Source organism: Nuphar pumila, chromosome 16 (genome assembly GCF_984573655.1).
Source record: "Nuphar pumila chromosome 16, dmNupPumi1.hap1.1, whole genome shotgun sequence".
Taxonomy (NCBI): domain Eukaryota; kingdom Viridiplantae; phylum Streptophyta; class Magnoliopsida; order Nymphaeales; family Nymphaeaceae; genus Nuphar; species Nuphar pumila.
The window spans coordinates 58,437,066-58,455,179 of NC_143264.1; the positions used below are offsets into that span (position 1 = coordinate 58,437,066).

Consider the following 18,114-nt stretch of genomic DNA (forward strand, 5'->3'; position numbering starts at 1 on the left):
ACTATATAGAGATTAGATCTTGACCCGATCCGATACATGAATCGGGTTGGGTTTGGGTCCAAGACCCAATGACAACTTCTTTTCAGATTTGTCCTGAATTTTACTTAAAAATAACTGAAAAAATTATATGTGAATGGCTGCCTCATACTCTCATGTAGCTTCATTCTTATTCTGATGCTTCTATCTTATCAGGACTATCAGAATAACCTTCTTTTTCAGTTTATGCTTTTTGAATTCTAATATCTCAATTGGTTCTTCACTAATATTTAAGTCTTCTTGGATATCCAACACTGATTCGACTGCATCAAGTATGTGCGAAGGATCTGACATATACTTCCTTAACATGGATACATGATAAACATTATGCATCCTAGATAGTGATGGGGGTAATGCCAACTGATAGACAGTAGAACCTATCTTTTTCAAGATTTCAAAAAATCCAATATATCTTGAACTTAATTTTCTCTTCTTTTCGAACCTTATTACCCCTTTAAAATGTGATATCTTCAAAAAAATGTGGTCACCTTGCTCAACCTCTAACTCACATCGCCTCTTATTTGCATAATTTTTCTAACTCTCAGCTTTTAGGAGTCTTTCACGAATGAATTTGATCTACTCTTTCATTTGTCGAACCAATTCAGGCTCTAAGGTTTTCCTCTCATCTACCTAGAACCAACACAGAGGTGTTCTACGTCTTACATATAAAGCTTCGTAGGGATCCATACAAATGTTGGCTTGAAAATTGTTGCTATAGGCAAATTTCATTAATGGCAGAATCTCGTGCCAAGAGTCGTGATATTATAATGCACAAGCTCGCAACATATCCTCTAACATTTTGATAGTCCTTTCTGACTATCCATCTGTCGGAGGATGAAAAGTTGTGTTCATCTTCAATTATGTCTCCATGGCTTCTTCAAAGCTTTGTCAAAATTTGAAGGTGAATTTTGAATCTCTATTAGATAGAATAGAATCTAGCACTCCGTACAATCTCACTATATCTCTAATAAAGAGAGGAGCCAATTGTTCGAAGAAATACATTGTCTTCCACGTGAGAAAATAAACAGACTTTGTCAATCTGTCGACAATTACCCAAATTGCATTCAATCCTTCCTTGGTCTTACAAAAGCCTATGACAAAATCCATTGTGATATCTGCCTACTTACATATAGGGATGAGTAGAGGTTGCAAAAGTCCACCTAATCTCTGATGCTCGATCTTTACTTGCTGACATGCAAGGTATCTGTTGACAAAATGAATAGCATCTCTCTTCATTCCATTCCACCAGAAGTTATCCTTAAAATCTTGGTACATCTTCGTACTGTTAGGGTGAATGTAATACCTGTAATGATAAGCCTCGTCAAGAAGTTGTTTCCTAAGTTTTCATTCTTAGAAATACATACTCGATCTCAAAATCTCAAAATAACTTGGACATCCACCTTGAAATCTGAGACTTCACCTTTAGATATTAGTGATTTGATTTCTTCCAATTTCTGATCTAAATGTTGTTTCTTCTTGATCTTGTCCCAAATTTGAGACCCTAAGGTCATCTGGATAAACATCAACCGACCTGGTAGGCATCACACTTCTGTTTTTTATTGCACAATGCTGACAAGCAGATTTGATACAGATAGTCTTATGGCAGCCTTTGTTTTTAGACTAAGTGTATCAACCACCATGTTAGTTTTCTCCGAATGATACTTTAATTTAAAATCATAATCCTTGAGTAGCTCAAGCCATCACCTATGTCTCATATTAAATTCCTTCTGAGACAACATATATTTCAAACTCTGGTGGTTAGTATAGACTTTAAATTGTTTTCCATATAAGTAGTGTTGTCAAATTTTAAGTACAAACGCTACTGCCACCAACTCCACATCATGAGTTGGGTAATTCATCTTGTGTACCTTTAATTATCGATATGCGTATGCGATAACCTTTCCATGCTGCATCAGGACATAACTCAATCCTTTATGTGATACATCACCATAAACAGTAAAACTTTCAGTGTCAAAAGGTAGAACTAATACCGATGCAGTGGTTAATCACTTCTTTATCTCTTGAAAACTTTGCTCGCACTTTTCGTTTCACTCAAACTTCGTATTCTTCCTTGTCAGCTTGGTCATTGGGGTTGCCAATATTGAAAATCCTTCAATAAAATGTCTATAATATCCAGCTAAACCCAAGAAACTCTGAATCTCAATGGCTTTTCGGGTCTAGACTAGTTGGTCACCGCTTCAACTTTTGTTGAGTCCACCATCACTCCCTATTTACTGATGATATGTCCCAAAAATGAGCCTTGATCTAGCTAGAACACACAGTTAGAAAACTTAGCATATAACTTATTTTCTTTAAGTATTTGCAAAACTACTCTCTTTGCTTGTTGTTTCTTATTGGCCGAATAGATGAGAATATCATCTATGAGCACCACCACAAACTTGTCCAAAAATAGGTTAAACTCTCAATTCATTAAATCCATGAATGCAACTGGGGCATTCATCAAACCGAAGGGCATGACCAAGAACTTATAATGCCCGCACCTTGAGCGAAAAGCTATCTTGGTCATGTCCTCCTCCCGAATTTTTAACTGGTTATACTCGAAGCGTAGATCTAACTTGGAAAAATAGGCTGCCCCTTGGAGTTGATCGAATAAATCATTTATCCTTGGTAGTAGGTACTTGTTCTTTATTGTCACTGCGTTCAATTTTCTGTAGTCGATGCACATCCGCAGTGACCCATCCTTTTTTTCATAAACAAGATCGATGCATCCCAAGGTGAAATCGATGGTCGAATAAATCCAACTCCTGCAACTGATCCTTGAGTTCTTTAAGTTCTGCACGTCCCATCCTATATGGTGGGATAGAGAGGGGTGTCGTGTCAAAGACTAGATCGATCTAGAACTTGATTTCCTTATCTAGTGGAGGTCCTGAAAGTTCTTTAGAAAAAACATCCACGAATTCTCGCACAATATCTACCTCTACGACTGAAAGGTTATTACCAACTTTTGTTTCTATATAAGCTAAATACCTAAGGCAACCCTTATGTGGGTAACAGTTAGCCTAAAGATATGAAATAATTGTTGATTTCGCTAGTTTTTTAATACCTTGAAAGGTGAATATCGGGGTCTCAGGGTGTTGAAAACTGACACTTTTTCTTCAATAATTGATAATCACATGAATGTTAGATAACCAATCCATGCCCAAGATAACGCTCACTCCATTAAATTCCAATATCAGGAGGTCTACCGGTAATAGACGTTCTTCGATTTGCACTATGCATCCTTTGATAACCTTATCTACACAAATAGTCTTCCTTACTAGTGTTTCTACTTGATAATTTATGTCTAGAGATATAGGTGGAATAGGTAATAGGGAAACAAAAGTAGGGGTAGAAAATCTATGTATTGAACCTGAGTCGAAAAAAACATGTGCAGTAACACCATAAATAAGAAGTGAAGCTTCAAAAACATCTAGACTAGCTAGAGCTTCCTGCAGAGTTTCCGCATAAACTCGACCTGTAGCAACTGGTTTGTCTTTGGGTTTTGCTCCTTATCGTTGAACTGGCAGAGGGCACTTCCTCGAGGTGTGTCCCATCTGTTCGCAATTATAGCACTTGATATTCTTCTTATCATGACCTTCATGCTTGAAGCTGCAAGTCCTACAATTGTTGTTGCTCTTGAAAGGTAGCTCTTGGTACAAGAGCTTCTTTGCTTCTTGTTGATCAGGCTTCTTCTATTACTGCTTATTGTTGCTTCCCCTACTCCTTCCTACTTATGCCTTCAGAAATTTTTTGTTGTTTTTCCTCTTCTTGAAGAAACCATGGGACAACGAACTGGATTGTCCTTGTTGTATTTGCTTTGACAACTCCTCTATCTTTGGCTTTATTGTTCTGGCATCCCAAAACTCGTAACGAGATGCCATCTTCACCAATTTGGCGAACTTTCAAATTTATAGTTGTCTCACCATTCTCAAAATCTTGGGCTTTAATCTACACTCATAGAGCTTGCAATTCTGCTTCTTAGTTGAGATCTGAAATAGACAAAAATCTAATATCAGCATTTAAAGTCTCGTCTTTATAAAAAATTATGAAAATAACCTTAGGCGTTCATGCCAAACTCTGACTCCATTTTCTTAGAGTTTGTCATTATATCCTCTGTTAATAGATTTTATTTGAAAAGAAGACTTTAAGGATCCAAAAATCACTTTGCCTTATTTAATAATAAGGCATATCAAGGGAAAAATAATCTTTTTACTCTTCGATCATCTATGGGTTCATGCAATTTTTTCCAGATTTCTTTTGTCATTACACCATACTTAATTCACATTCAGATTTAGCTTAATCAAATCTGTTGATTGAGTTTCGAATCCATATTCAAGTTTTTCAAATATAAACCTGATTGGATTCAGGATCTGGTACGATCGATTCAAACCTTTTTCATAATAGGTTTGGTACAAGTGTAGTGTCAACTATGAAAATGACTTGGTTTTGAACTAAACCAAACTAGATCCACTTTGCTTTGGATCCACTATATGTATACGAGATCCGATCTATGTTTGAATCCAAACCCAGATCGACTCATATTAAAAAAATTGAGGTCTTCATTGTCTCGATATTTGCCACATTCCACATACAAACCCATATCTGCTTATGCACATGTATATATATATACATACATGAATTCTTTCTTAGTATTTTATATTTAATTTATTTTTTTCTAAAACATGGCCGACTTGGTTTGTCCAAAAGCTGGCCTAACTCGGTTTGGACTGAGTCGGTTGGACAACAGCAGACCTGACTCAGTTTGGACCAAGTTGGTCTGCCGAAAATAGACCTAACTCAGTCTGTCCAGACCGAGTTGGTATGATGTTTTTTTTTCTTGTATGACTCGGTCTGGACCATTGCCAAACCAAATTGGCTGGTTTATCTATTCTGACTCAGTTTGGGCCTGCCCAAACCCAGTCAGTTTGGTTTGATGCAGACCTGGCTTGGTCTAGGTCATACCCAGACCGAGCGGCCTGGCCAACTTAGTCTGTCATTTTGTGCAGACCAAGTATGCTCCAGTTACTCGGGGTTGAGACAGAGAGTCGAAACTCTCTGTATGCCCCTTTTCTCTGCTACGATTTGCCTCTGGCAACCTCACTGTTGTCGGCGATTGATGCAGAGCAAACCTCTCCCATGCCTTCCACTACGAACGCGGTGACACCGACGACAATCGATGATTGTCGATGGGTGTCCGTCTAGCATTCTCCCCCCCCCCCCCCTTTTTTTTTTGCAATAGCAGGCCGCCGACAATACAACTGCCGATAGTGAGAGTAGAGGGGATGATCCCCTCTGGGTCTCTCCCACTGAAAGTGGCAGGGTTCGGCCCTTGTCCCTACCATTTTCTCTTTTTTTTTCTGTATCACGTTGACTTTCCTACCGTCGACAACCTGCAGGTTGTCGGCTGTGAGGACAGAGGGAACCCCTTTTCGTGCCTCACCATTTTGGGCAGCAAGGATGGGATTGCCTCCCTGTCCCTGCCCCTCTGCAGTCACTGACCATTTGTTTTTTCTTTTTAAGAGAACAAGAGAGGGTTGACTTACCTAGTCAGCCAGCGTCTCCTCTCATCTTCTTCCATCATTTTCTCTGCCACTCCCTTTCTCTCATTGTGTCTCCTCTTTCTCTCTCTCTCAGTCTCTCTACCAAAATCCCTCCTCTTTCCTCTTTTAAAAGGTGTTACCCCCTCTTTTCCACTACTCATATGTGGGACAGAGAGAGGGTTAATTCCCTGCCATTTTTTTACTGAGGTAGGGCCCCTTCATCTCTCCCATTACCCATTTAATGGGAGAGAGAGGGGTCCTGCCCTCTCCCCTTCCCAACCAAACCAGGTGGAGGGTTACACCCACCTAGTAGGCATTACATTTTGTTTTGCTTACCGATTCTTTTCTAGGCTGCACCTAAGACACTTTAGAGGCATCTCACCTTACTGACATAAGCTTGAGCTATATCGTATGCTTTCACAGTGAATAGCTCTCATTTTAGAATGCCTCATGAATAGGTTTGTTCAAATGAGCCTATTGAAGAAAATAAATAATATACATTGTAATTGTTTCCTTGCGACTTACATTGTACAATTGCGCTTAGAGTATGTTTTGCTTTTGTTGAGTTTGATGTAAGTTGTCTGGTTCAGGTGAATCAATACCTCGAAGAAGCAGCCCATATACTTGAACTGTAATAGCCTGCGGGCAAAATTGTGAATGAAGTAAATGCGTTGAGCTTTCTTTTGTTCACCATCGTTATGATTGCTTCTTGTGATTGCAATTTTTCTCCCTCTATTCTCTCTTGCACTCTGATTACAAGCTTTCGCAATCGGCAAGTGAGCTGATAAGTAGGCTTGCGGCAGTGGGAAAGGATCGTCGCGCCGCACTGGCCCATTGAAGAAAATAGGCTCGTGACAAGTGGTACCAGAGCCCGTTCTTGTGCTGAGAAAGGGACTCCAGAGTCGGTGTCGACAGACACGCCGACAGGCTGCGATTTGTGAGCAAGACATCGTGGCGCCTTATCAAAACTTGTGCAACACCAAAGGCAAGGCAGTTGTCGAAGCTGAGGAGATGGGTTCACCTCAGGACCAAGAAGAGTTGGCTGCAACTGTTAACAAACTGGTGGAAGATGTGACTTCGTATGAGAAAGCGATTTCACGCGCATGTGAATCATTTAGTGGACTGAATGATGTGGTGGCAAGCCTGCAAGAGCAGATAAACTTACTAATGGGGCAGGTCACTTCATTGACGACTACAGTGACCGACTTGCAGACTGAAGTAGGGGAGCTTTAGTTGAAGAACTGTATGTTGCAGCGGACGGTGACCCTAAATGGTGGAAATGGTGAGAGGCCATCAAGGATTGATGTGCCAAGACCCGCAAAATTCAATGGTTCTCGTGACAGCAAGGCCATTGAGAACTTTTTGTTTCAAGTAAAAGACTACTTGGATATCCAGAATATGACCCTTGAAGATTTGAGGATTAAGGCTGCAGCGGCTTTACTTGATGGAGATGCTATCGCTTGGTGGAGGCGGAAGCGCAACGACATGGAGAGGGGTCAATGGGTGATAGACACCTTTGACGACTTCAAAATGGAGTTGCGCAACTATTTCATGCCAAGAAATGCGCAGAGGCAAGCATACTAGATGGTTCGTGAGCTCAAACACTCTGGTTCGTTACAAGACTATGTTAGAACGTTTCAGAAGCTTATGTTGGGGATACCTAACATGCCAGAAGATGATATGCTCAACTAGTTCATTGTGGGATTTCAGTCATGGGCACAGTCTGAAGTGGAAAGGAGCAACCCACGTATTTTTGAAGATGCATATGTGGCGGCCGAGCGCTTAGTTGACACTCAATGCAAGCATTTCACCTCATCAACCAAAGTTGGGAAGAAGCCTGACTACGGAGGCAAGAAGGATGAGCAGTGCAATGATAAAGGTGAGGCATCGACACACCATCAATTCGAAAATAAACAGAACTTCACAAAGCATAACAACAGCAACAAGGGTGCGGTTGTGACATGTTGGTTCTGTGGCGATAGACATATCGTCAGGCAGTGCCCCAAGCGCCTCGTAAAGGATGACGAGCAAGCCAATGTTGTACAGTAAGAATATAGCAATACTGAATACAGTGACACTGAAGCGATGCAACCAAGGATGGGGGCCATGCGATCGATTAACGCGGCTAGAAGTTGTGCAGCTAAGAACATGCAAGTCAGTAAAGAACTTATGTACTTGGAAGTCATTATGAATGGAAAGTCTACTTCAGCAATGATAGACTCTGGGGCCACACACAACTTTGTCTCATGGGAAGAGGCAAAACGGTTGGGCTTGAAGCCTGGGCCAAAGCAGAGGACCATCAAGACGGTAAACTCTGAGGCCAAGCCCATCCTTGGCGAAGCAAGAGATGTGACTACTCAAGTGGGGAGTTGGGTCGGCAAAGCCAACTTCTCTGTGGTGCCCCTGGACGATTTCAAGGTGATTTTGGGTATGGAGTTTCTGCAAAGCCGGAATGTTATGATGCTGCCAAAATTTAACACGTTGACGATCATGGGGTCAGACCTGTCCCACACAATGCAGTGCTTTACGTAGAAAGGCAAGTCTTCAGTGTTATCGGCAATGCAACTGAAGAAGGGTGTCAAGCATGGGGAACAAACATTTTTAGTTGCAGTGCGTGCAGAAAAAGGGAAGGTAGAAGCAACAGTGTCGCCGACCCTAGCTCCACTATTGGAGGAGTTTTGAGGGGTGATGCCTTCGGAATTGTCGAAGCATCTTCCACCAAGACGTGAGGTTGACCACAAGATTGAATTGACCCCAAAAGTGAAGCCTCCCGTAATGGTTTCATACTGTATGGGGTCAACTGAGCTGAAGGAGCTGTGCAGGCAGCTAGACGAGATATTGGACGCATACATTGTTTGTCCATCAAAAACCCCATTTGGTGCCCCAGTCCTTTTTCAGATGAAACATAATGGCTCCAAACGGTTATGTGTGGATTACCGTGCTTTGAACAAGGTCACGATGAAGAACAAGTACCCATTGCCACTGATAGCGGACTTGTTCGATCAGCTAGGCAGTGCTTGTATCTTTTTCAAGCTAGATCTGCGATCGGGTTACTGACAGGTGAGGATTACTAAAGGTGATGAGCCGAAGACAACTTGTGTCACCCGCTATGGTGCTTACGAATTTCTAGTAATGTCATTCGAGTTAACAAATGCTCCAGCCACGTTCACGACTTTAATGAACCAGATCTTCTACCCTTACTTAGACAAGTTTGTGGTAGTCTACCTAGATGATTTCGTGATCTATAGAAACAACATGGAAGAACATGTCGAGCACTTGCGAACAGTGTTTCAGGTGCTGAAGGAGAATGACCTCTATGTCAAACGAGAGAAGTGTTGCTTCGGGCAGGAGGAAATCAGCTTCCTTGGCCATGTTGTGGGGCGTGGTGTGCTGCGTATGGATGGGCAGAAGATAAGGGTCATCCAGAAATGGGTTCCGCCAAGCAAAGTGCCAGAATTGCGATCATTCCTAGGTTTGGCAAACTATTATTGGCGTTTCATCAAAGGCTATTCCCTCATTGTTGCGTCCCTCACAGATTTGTTAAAGAAGAATCGGGTATGGTTCTGGACAGGAGCGTGCCAAGATGTCTTCGATGGCTTGAAGAAAGCCTTAGTGAGAGAGTCAGTGCTGCGACTGCTTGATCATTCGAGACCCTTTGAAGTCCACACAGATGCCTCAGACTTTGCCACTGGCGGAGTTATTATGCAAGATAGTCATTCGATCGCATATGAGAGTCGCAAGCTGAAAGATGCATAGAGGCGTTACACAGTGCATGAACGTGTGATAACCTCCATTGTGTATTGCCTCAGAATCTGGCGGCACTACCTTTTGGGTGCTGAGTTTGTCTTTAAGACGGACAATGTGGCCACAAGCTATTTTCAAACACAGAAGAAGTTAACGCCTAAACAAGCTCAATGGCAGATGTTTTTTGCTAAGTTCGACTTTGCCTTAGAGTACAAGGTTGAAAAGACCAATGTTGTGGCGGATGCCCTAAGTCGTAGGGCTGAACTGGCAGCTGCGCGCGCGGAGCCTTCTGAAGTGCACTTAGAGGGCACATTGTTGAGCCGCATCTGCGAAGGTATGCAGCAGGATCCGACTGCACAACACCTTGTTTCTCTGGCGCAGGCAGAGAAGACTCAGCGATTTTGGCTACAGGATGTCCTCCTCGTAACAAAAAGGGGATGCATCTTTGTGCCGCGGTGGGGAAGCCTTCGTCGAGAACTACTTAGAGAGTGTCATGATACACTATAGGTCGGCCATCCTGGTCAGGAGCAAACCTTAGCACTCCTTGAGCACGGTTACTATTGGCCGCAGATGAGAGACGACGTTGAGGGGTATGTGTGAACATGCCTCATCTGCCAGCAAGATAAGGGGGCAAACCAGAATGTTGTCAGTCTCCTTGAGCCTCTACCAATTATAGAACGTCCTTGAGATAGCATCTCCATGGACTTTATTGTTAGTCTGCCAAAGGTAAAGGGGCTTAGTTCTATTTTGGTTGTGGTGGATCATTTCTCAAAGTATGTCACCTTCATCTCAACTTTCAAGGAGTGCCCTGCAGAGAAGACTGCAGAGTTGTTCGTAAAGCATGTGGTGAAGCACTGGGGCATACCAAAGAGTATTGTGAGTGATCGTGATGCTCGCTTCACGGGAAAGTTCTGGGGTGAAGTATTTCGACTACTTGACTCTGATTTGCTGTTTTCAACAAGCTTTCATCCGCAGACAGATGGGCAAACAGAGCGTATCAACGGGATACTTGAGCAGTACCTTAGGCACTTTGTTTGTGCCAATGAGAAAAATTGGGTGAAGCTCCTTGATGTGGCACAGTTTTGTTACAATCTACAGAAGAGCGAGTCTTTAGGCTACAGCTCGTTTGAGATAGTCATGGGGCAGCAACCACTGACCCCGCACACTCTTGCCGCACAAGAAAAGGGAAGGTCATCCTTCGCCTATCAATTTGTTCGCGATTGGCACGAGCAGAATGAGTTGGCGAAGGCATTCTTACACAAGGCGGTAAAGAGAATGAAGAAGTGGGCAGACAAGCATCGTCGGCCCATGACCCACGGGGTTCCAAGTTGGGGACCAAGTGTTGGTGAAGCTATATCATGCTCGTACAGACATCTTCCGCGGGCGACACCACGGACTACTCAGAAAGTATGAAGGACCCTTCACCATCACAAAGAAGGTGGGCAAACTGACATACAAGTTGGAGTTGCCCCCAGACTTCAAGGTGCACTCGGTGTTTCACGTGTGCAACCTCAAGCAGTTTCATCCGGATGATGGAGACCCGGAACGTAGTGTGCCATAGCGCGCTCCCATTATGTAGAGGGTCCCGGCAGCACAACGGGCCAAAAAGCACCTCAGTCAAATCCTTCATCACAAAGTCAACTACTTGGGGGAGGCGAAGAAATACTTGGTGCAGTGGGAGGAAACAGTGGAACCAACGTGGGAGCCTGCATTCCGAATGAACAACCACTACCCGGCTAAAGTCAGAGCTTACCACAAAACAGATGGCACCGAGGATGATGCATGATTTGAAAGGGGGAGCATGTTTCCTTGCGACTTATATTGTACAGTTGCGCTTAGAGTCTGTTTTGCTTTTGTTGTGTCTGATGTAAGTTGCCTGGTTCAGGTGAATCAATACCCCGAAGAGGCAGTCCGTATACTTGAACTGTAATAGCCTGCGGGTAAAATTGTGAATAAAGTAAATGTATTGAGCTTTCTTTTGTTCACCCTCGTTGTGATTGCTTCTTGTGGTTGCAATTTCTCTCCCTCTATTCTCTCTATTTTCTCTTGCACTCTGATTTCAAGCTTCTGCAATCGGCAAGCTAGCTGACAAGTAGGTTTGCGGCGGTGGGGATGGACCATCGTGTCGCGCTGGCCCATTGAAGAAAATAGGCCCGTGACAGTAACACCCCAACTCACTCAAGCTTGTACCCATATGTGAGACAATAAATTGTAGGGTACCTAAAGTTTCCAGGCTAGGGTTCACAATGTCCAAATTGATACTAGTATAAATTTTCAAATGTGATGATCTTGCAACTAAAATTGGTAAATACCAAGATAAAATCTTGTATAGGTCATAGTTGCAAGCAATACGTTTTTAGTTTGGCTGCAACTACATCATAGGATGTTCACCCTGAATCTTGGCCTGGTCTAGCATTAAAGAAGAACAAGACAGAACCCCAATTCAATTAGATGAAACACTAAGCCCACCATTGAACCCACTATTGTTCATTGAGCAGGCCTACCAACATAATGCATCAAAACAGTGAGCAAAAATAAAACTGTAAGACCAAGAAAGACCAAATGAAAAGCAACCATGTTTCAAAATCCATGTGATTTACACAGAAAAGTTCAGAAAGTAGTCAAGAAATGTATACCCATCCTTTGAGGCACTCTTTTATTTTTTAAATTACATCATCCCCTTCAACCATACTTCATCAATTTCCTCCTCTAGACAAAAATTATAAATGCAAAGCTACACACACATTTTTCATAACAGGAGAGATATGACTAAATGCATCCACTTCACATATCACAAAATAGGAGGCTTCTTGGCCATCTAAGAAAAACAAAGGAGCTGTCTCAACTTTTTGCTACTATAGACACAAAAAAGAAAACATGCAGAAAGACAACCATATTGCAAAACAGTGAGAAATGGAGTTGGATCAAAAGTCGGACCTCAACTCGGTCCATGGCCAATTGTGAGGTGGAAAACCATTAAAAGTAGCTGATTCCCCGATGGTTTGTGTGAAATCCACAAGCAATTCAGTGCCCAAAAGCCCCGAGAATGAAATGGCTGATCTGTCCATCTCATTTGAGCTCGACGAGCCATCATCCTTGTACTCATCATCTGCCAAAACCGGAGCAATGCCATGGTCCGAAGCACTCTTCAATTCTCCAATCTTGGTGCCGGTGGTCATTGCAGTCACTTTTGATCCATGCTTGGTTGATGAGGATGCAGAGGATACATGGCTGATGCTGTTGCGGAACGATTCGCCTACATCAGAATTCCATATCCTAAGGAAATTATCCGAAATGGGTTCAGACTCCTCCATTGCTGTGGTAGTCTGCAAGGAAAAGAGAAGGGACTCTTTGGACAGCCTTGCTTCCGCCTCCAGCCTTGCGTTCTCCCATTGGGCCATGTGGCGCATCGTAGTGGTCTCTAAGGATTGAGAAAGAGACGCAGTAGCAGCTCCACAATGAAGGGCATGAGTTGTGGGGTCAAGACCCATTCGGATCAAGCGCTTCTTGAGGTGAGTGTTCCACAGGTTCTTGATCTCATTGTCAGTTCGGCCGGGTAATTGAGAGGCTATGGAGGACCACCTAAAGGCAGATCACCGAAGACAAGAACGATAACAATAATCATGATGATAACAACAATGAGACGGATTATATGACCTAAGAAAGCTTATATTATGATAATCAATCTTTCATGAGAGTACGTAACATCTATGCATGCTATTTCAAGGAGATCATAAAGGATCACACAGTGTAAATGGTTGATTGGTAGAGTCATCCTTGGGACCACAATGCATGAACTAAGTTTCATGTCAATGAGTAGTAGACATCTTTTGTCAGCTTGATGGATGAAGGAGTAACAAGGTGCACCATATGCCAGCTCAAACACGGTCAGCACTGTTGGGTTATGGCTACAGAGAATCCAAAGTAGAGTTAAAATCTAGCAAATGGTTGGAAGTTTTGTTTCCAAAAATTGTCAAACTAATGAGAATTGAGAAGCCATGTCAACGTGAGCTTCAAGGTGAAATTCAGTCAATTAGATGAAAGTGGGTGCTGCACAAAAATATTTAATAGGAGAGCACCTGTTGCCAAGGATGCCATGCAATTGAATGATGGTGTTCTCTTCTCCAGGAGTGAAGGGGCCCCTCTTAATGTCGGGTCTCAAATAGTTGGTCCACCTTAGCCGACAGCTCTTACCACACCGAAGCAGACCTAAAAATACCAAAAGAGACAATATCAATATTTACCTCTCTCTCTCTCTCTCTCTCTCTCTCTCTCTCTCTCTCTCTCTCTCTCTATATATATATATATATATATATATATATATATATATATATATATATATATATATATAATCATAGTCACCTATATGATTTAAGGTAATTTCTCAAAGAGATTTTCAAAAGTTTGTATTTCTCAAAAAAATCTTGAAAGTTTAAAATTTGAAAAAATACAGATAATAACCAAAAGATAAGAAAATAATAAGCTTTGCATTTTTTATCTTCCAAAATATAAAGATACAAGTTTTAAAAGGTCTTAAAAATATAAAAGAAATAAAATAATAGGAAATACAAACTTAAAATATTAAAAAAAAGTTTTCCCCAAAAATATCATGATATTATCTCAATATTTTGACTTGTGATGATATTTTGAAAACATCACGAGATATTCTCGATATTATCAGCTAACTTGAAATAGCTGACATTAAAGCAATATTTTCAAAATATCACCAATCTAGGCAATATATATATATATATATATATATATATATATATATATATATATATATATATATATATATATATATATATATATATATATATATATATATATATATATATATAGGGAAGGGGGACTGTCCAACAAAAGGAAGGCCGTGTTCCTTCTCTAATGATCGAGTTTTTCATCGATCAGACTTTGCATATTGGATTTTTATTATTCACTTAGTGTGCGACATGTTTTGGATTATGAATTGTCGATGTTCAGATTCATTTTTTAAAGCGCTAAAAATTAACGGCTCACAATACTTTGTATTGTAAAGTTTTAAATGACTTATGAGCCATCAATTATTCACATTTCAAAAAACATGTCTATATGTCGTAAAGTCTTCATGCAAAGCATATTTTTTATTAAATAAATTGTAAAAAACAAATATATGAGGTTCGATTGATGAGATGCTCAAGCATTGGAGAAGGGAAGCCGTCCAATGGTCGTTGGTTGTAGATTTTTGACCTGCTTTGGTTGTAGATTTTAATCCATAGATGTGATTAACATGGCTTTTTTGGTTAGATTTATGTGTTTTTTAAATAAAATCCTGATCTTTTGAATCATAAAACTTTTGATACATTATGGGTTGTTGTTTTTTACCACCTTTAAAAAACCTTCTTACACATCGCGATAATATGATCTCTTTGTTTTTTTTTCTTTTTACACTAAGCAAACAATGTAGAGCACATCTATAGAGGTTTTTCACCATCCAATCATTTGATTGGACTGTCCATGGATAATGCACACAGGTGCGCACGTACCAAATATATATATATATATATATATATATATATATATATATATATATATATATATATATATATATATATATATATATATATATAATATGTGTGTGTGTGTGTGTGGTGGGTGGGTGCTTTTTAAAAATCACGTTTAAACAACATAATCTTTTTTTGAGAAGTTTAAACAACATAATCAGACGATCCAAAACATGTTTTTTATTAGACAAACCACGTAGATGATATCCACTGGGTTTGATGCTCAAAAAATCAAGAAAATGTTAAGAAATGCGTGGTTTCTACTAGAGAGTATGGTACAGTTCATTGTACTACATAATGATTCACCGCATATACATACCATATTTTGCACCCGGGTCCACTGCTTTGACTCCCACTGACACTTCCCAAGTTGGGAACATGGACTGCATATGCTCCAGCTGGAATCATCCATTCACTCCAATGGACTCATAAACATTGACAGAACTTTGTGCAAGAGGAAGGTATAGGTAGGCCAAGTTGAATACTTTTCAATACAGTAGAGTCACTAGGAAATGAATTTAGAGCAGAAGACCATGAATGTAGCATTGGTCCCACTTGACGTGAGGGGAGCGCACAGCTTGAAACATGCACAATGGAGACAGGAACCGGCTTGAACAAACCAAAGGTGGGCACTACAAAGAATAATTTATCAATATCCTAAAAAAGAGGCCCATTACTTTAGGGTTTTTTTATGGAAAAAGTAAATTTTCCTTCAGGGTCTTGACTGCATCGAGGTAAATTAATGGTTTAAAATTCTTTCGGTATTAATGAAAACGTACATAATATCCTGAACTGTGATTCCCCAAGTTATGTTTTAATGCAAGGCCTATGAGTAAAGTTTTCCGCAATGCATTCTTGTTCAAGTTGACAATTCATCTCCACGAATAGTGTTCGTTGGAAACAGTAATAATTAAGACTGCAAATATATAAATGACAGCCAAGAGGTCTTTTCCTCTTGAAACTAAAAAACCCTTAATAAAACTAGTTATGACATTACCTTAAGGAACTTGGTCATCTGGAAAAAGTGTGCAACTTGAGTGGCCTATGAACCAAGTGGTTCTGCAGAAAGAATAGGTTGGATAGGCTGGATCATGAAAAAAAGGAACCTCAATTAACCAAGTGGGTCAAAAGTTGAGAGATGAGTCGGCCTCCTCCACAAAGTCACGAGGTTTTGTGTAGTTACTGCTTCTAGCAAGAAGAAGAGAACAGATAATCCTGGTCCTCTCTGTGAGGCTAATAAAACACTCTCAATATAACAAGCACGCTAACCAAGGGTCCTAAGAACCAAAGTTACTTTGAGACCCCCTTACATAACCTAACCAACCGTGTGGGAGTCAAAGAAATGGATCAAGCTTACTTGGACTATGAGCCCATCTGGGTCCGGGTGGATGAATTAAGTTATCTTGGCAAGGTTGACCAAGTCCATCAGAATTGAAACCAAGAAATGGTTATGCTTCCCAAATGCATGTTTTCCTTCTTCAGGCCCCCTACCCTATAAGGAAGAGAATAGGGCTTGACACTCAATTCAAACAAGCAAACACACTAATATATGCATCCCCTTGTATCCAACATATGTCGGTTGGCATCCTTCCCCACCCTTTTGCACCTTGACGTCCAAGACCATGACCACGTATTACTTGGATGCTTGCAAACCTCTACAGTGAAAACCGATATAGAAATCCCACTTTATGGTGTTCGGTGTTTGTGAAAGTGATGTTTTACCTGTACATAATTCACTGTGTAGTGCTTGTTTGGGGTTTTAAAGACCCCTTCATATATATCTTATTTTTACTCAAGAAATACAATGGGTGACACTAAATAAAGTACAATATTTTCATTGACTAGAGATCCTTTAAAAAAAAACCATGAAAACGGACTAAAACCAAGAAGCAAAAAGTGACAAAAAAAATAGTAGAGAAAACAAAGATGGAGAAGAAAGAATGTACAAGTAGGAAATGAAAAAGTACCAGCAAGTTTAGGAAGGGAGCGCCAGCTGCCATGGCCATTCTTATTGATGTAATCGACCAAGATATCGTCTTCTTCAGCCGTCCATGGACCCTTTTTCAACCCTTGTTTTTCAAGGCATGGAGCTCTCCCCATCTCTCTCGGATGATGAAAGAGAGCCAAAAGAGTGATGTGTGATCCACTCCTTTAGCTATAAATACTCAAAAGTATTCCGTACTATCTGCTAGTCAGGCATAGAGAGAGTTAATGTGCTGAGAAACGTAGGATTGGGAAAGCCTAATTGCTGCTCTTTCTTCCTCAGGAGGCAAAAAGATTACAAGCAGCACGAAAACCAAGGCTTTAAGGGTTTCCTTGGAGTTATATATATAGAGAGAGAGAGAAAGAGAGAGAGAGAAAAATGAATGACAGACTGGTTCAATGCTGCGCTCTGTCGGGCATGAATTAAATGAGCAGTTGATTTGAGTGGTACAGACTTTCACATTCACCTCTCCACCTCGCATCATCGCGTCAGAGAGAGAGAGATTATTATCACTACTCTTATGAGTGCGAAGCGCTGGCCCCGCCACATTATCGCTCTTGTGATTAAGCCCACTTTCAATTTCAGGCTGTCAACGGGTTGGGATTTAAGTGAAATCAAACCCAAACCCTATATGAGATAATGGTACCGGGTTATGGACTTGAGTCTAATGGAATCCATCGTAAGAAACCATACCAGGATCCTGGATTAGAGTCGAATTGAACTCGTCATAAGAGAAACCATGCCCGGATCTTATAAGGTTACATAACCAGACCCAAACCATACCTGGTAAAATAATATTTTTTTATCATTTTTACATTAAAAAATAACAAACTTAATTGGAACTCAGGCCGAACCAGGGTCTGACATGAAATTTCACAAACTATACCCAGCTCCAGATTCTAATCCGATCTTTTTATTTATCACCAAACCCCACCCTATAGGGTTTGTTAAGGATCGGGTCTAGGTCAAACCTGACCCATTGACACCCCTACTCATGACTCATGAGTCGTGAAGCTCTGGCCCCACCACAAAATCGGTCATGTGGTTAGGCCGAATTTCAATCACCTCTTGTATCCGAAAGTCTCGCATTTGAACAAGACTGGGATTATGGTCATCACTGTCTAAAGGGGCGCCACTGGTCCCTGTTATATAAAAAAAAGTGTTTAACACTCTTAGGCATAAAAAATGAAATGGTTGGTTAAGGAAAAACCATGAAAAGACCAATTTTTGCTTATCACAAAAATCATGTTTTTTTAAAGAAATTTCA

General features: G+C 40.8%; 1 protein-coding gene across 1 annotated transcript; it reads right to left on the minus strand.

Annotated features, from left to right (window-relative positions):
* Positions 1-12,754: 12,754 nt before the first annotated feature.
* On the minus strand, positions 12,755-16,963 carry LOC149813278 (transcription factor MYB17-like; the record flags this gene model as incomplete). Its single annotated transcript, XM_089991094.1, has 3 exons — positions 16,831-16,963; positions 13,400-13,529; positions 12,755-12,902 (listed from the first exon to the last, which is right to left on the minus strand). Coding segments are annotated over exons 1-3 (411 nt in total), but the record flags the coding sequence as incomplete, so codon positions are not given.
* Between the last annotated feature and the right edge of the window lie 1,151 nt (positions 16,964-18,114).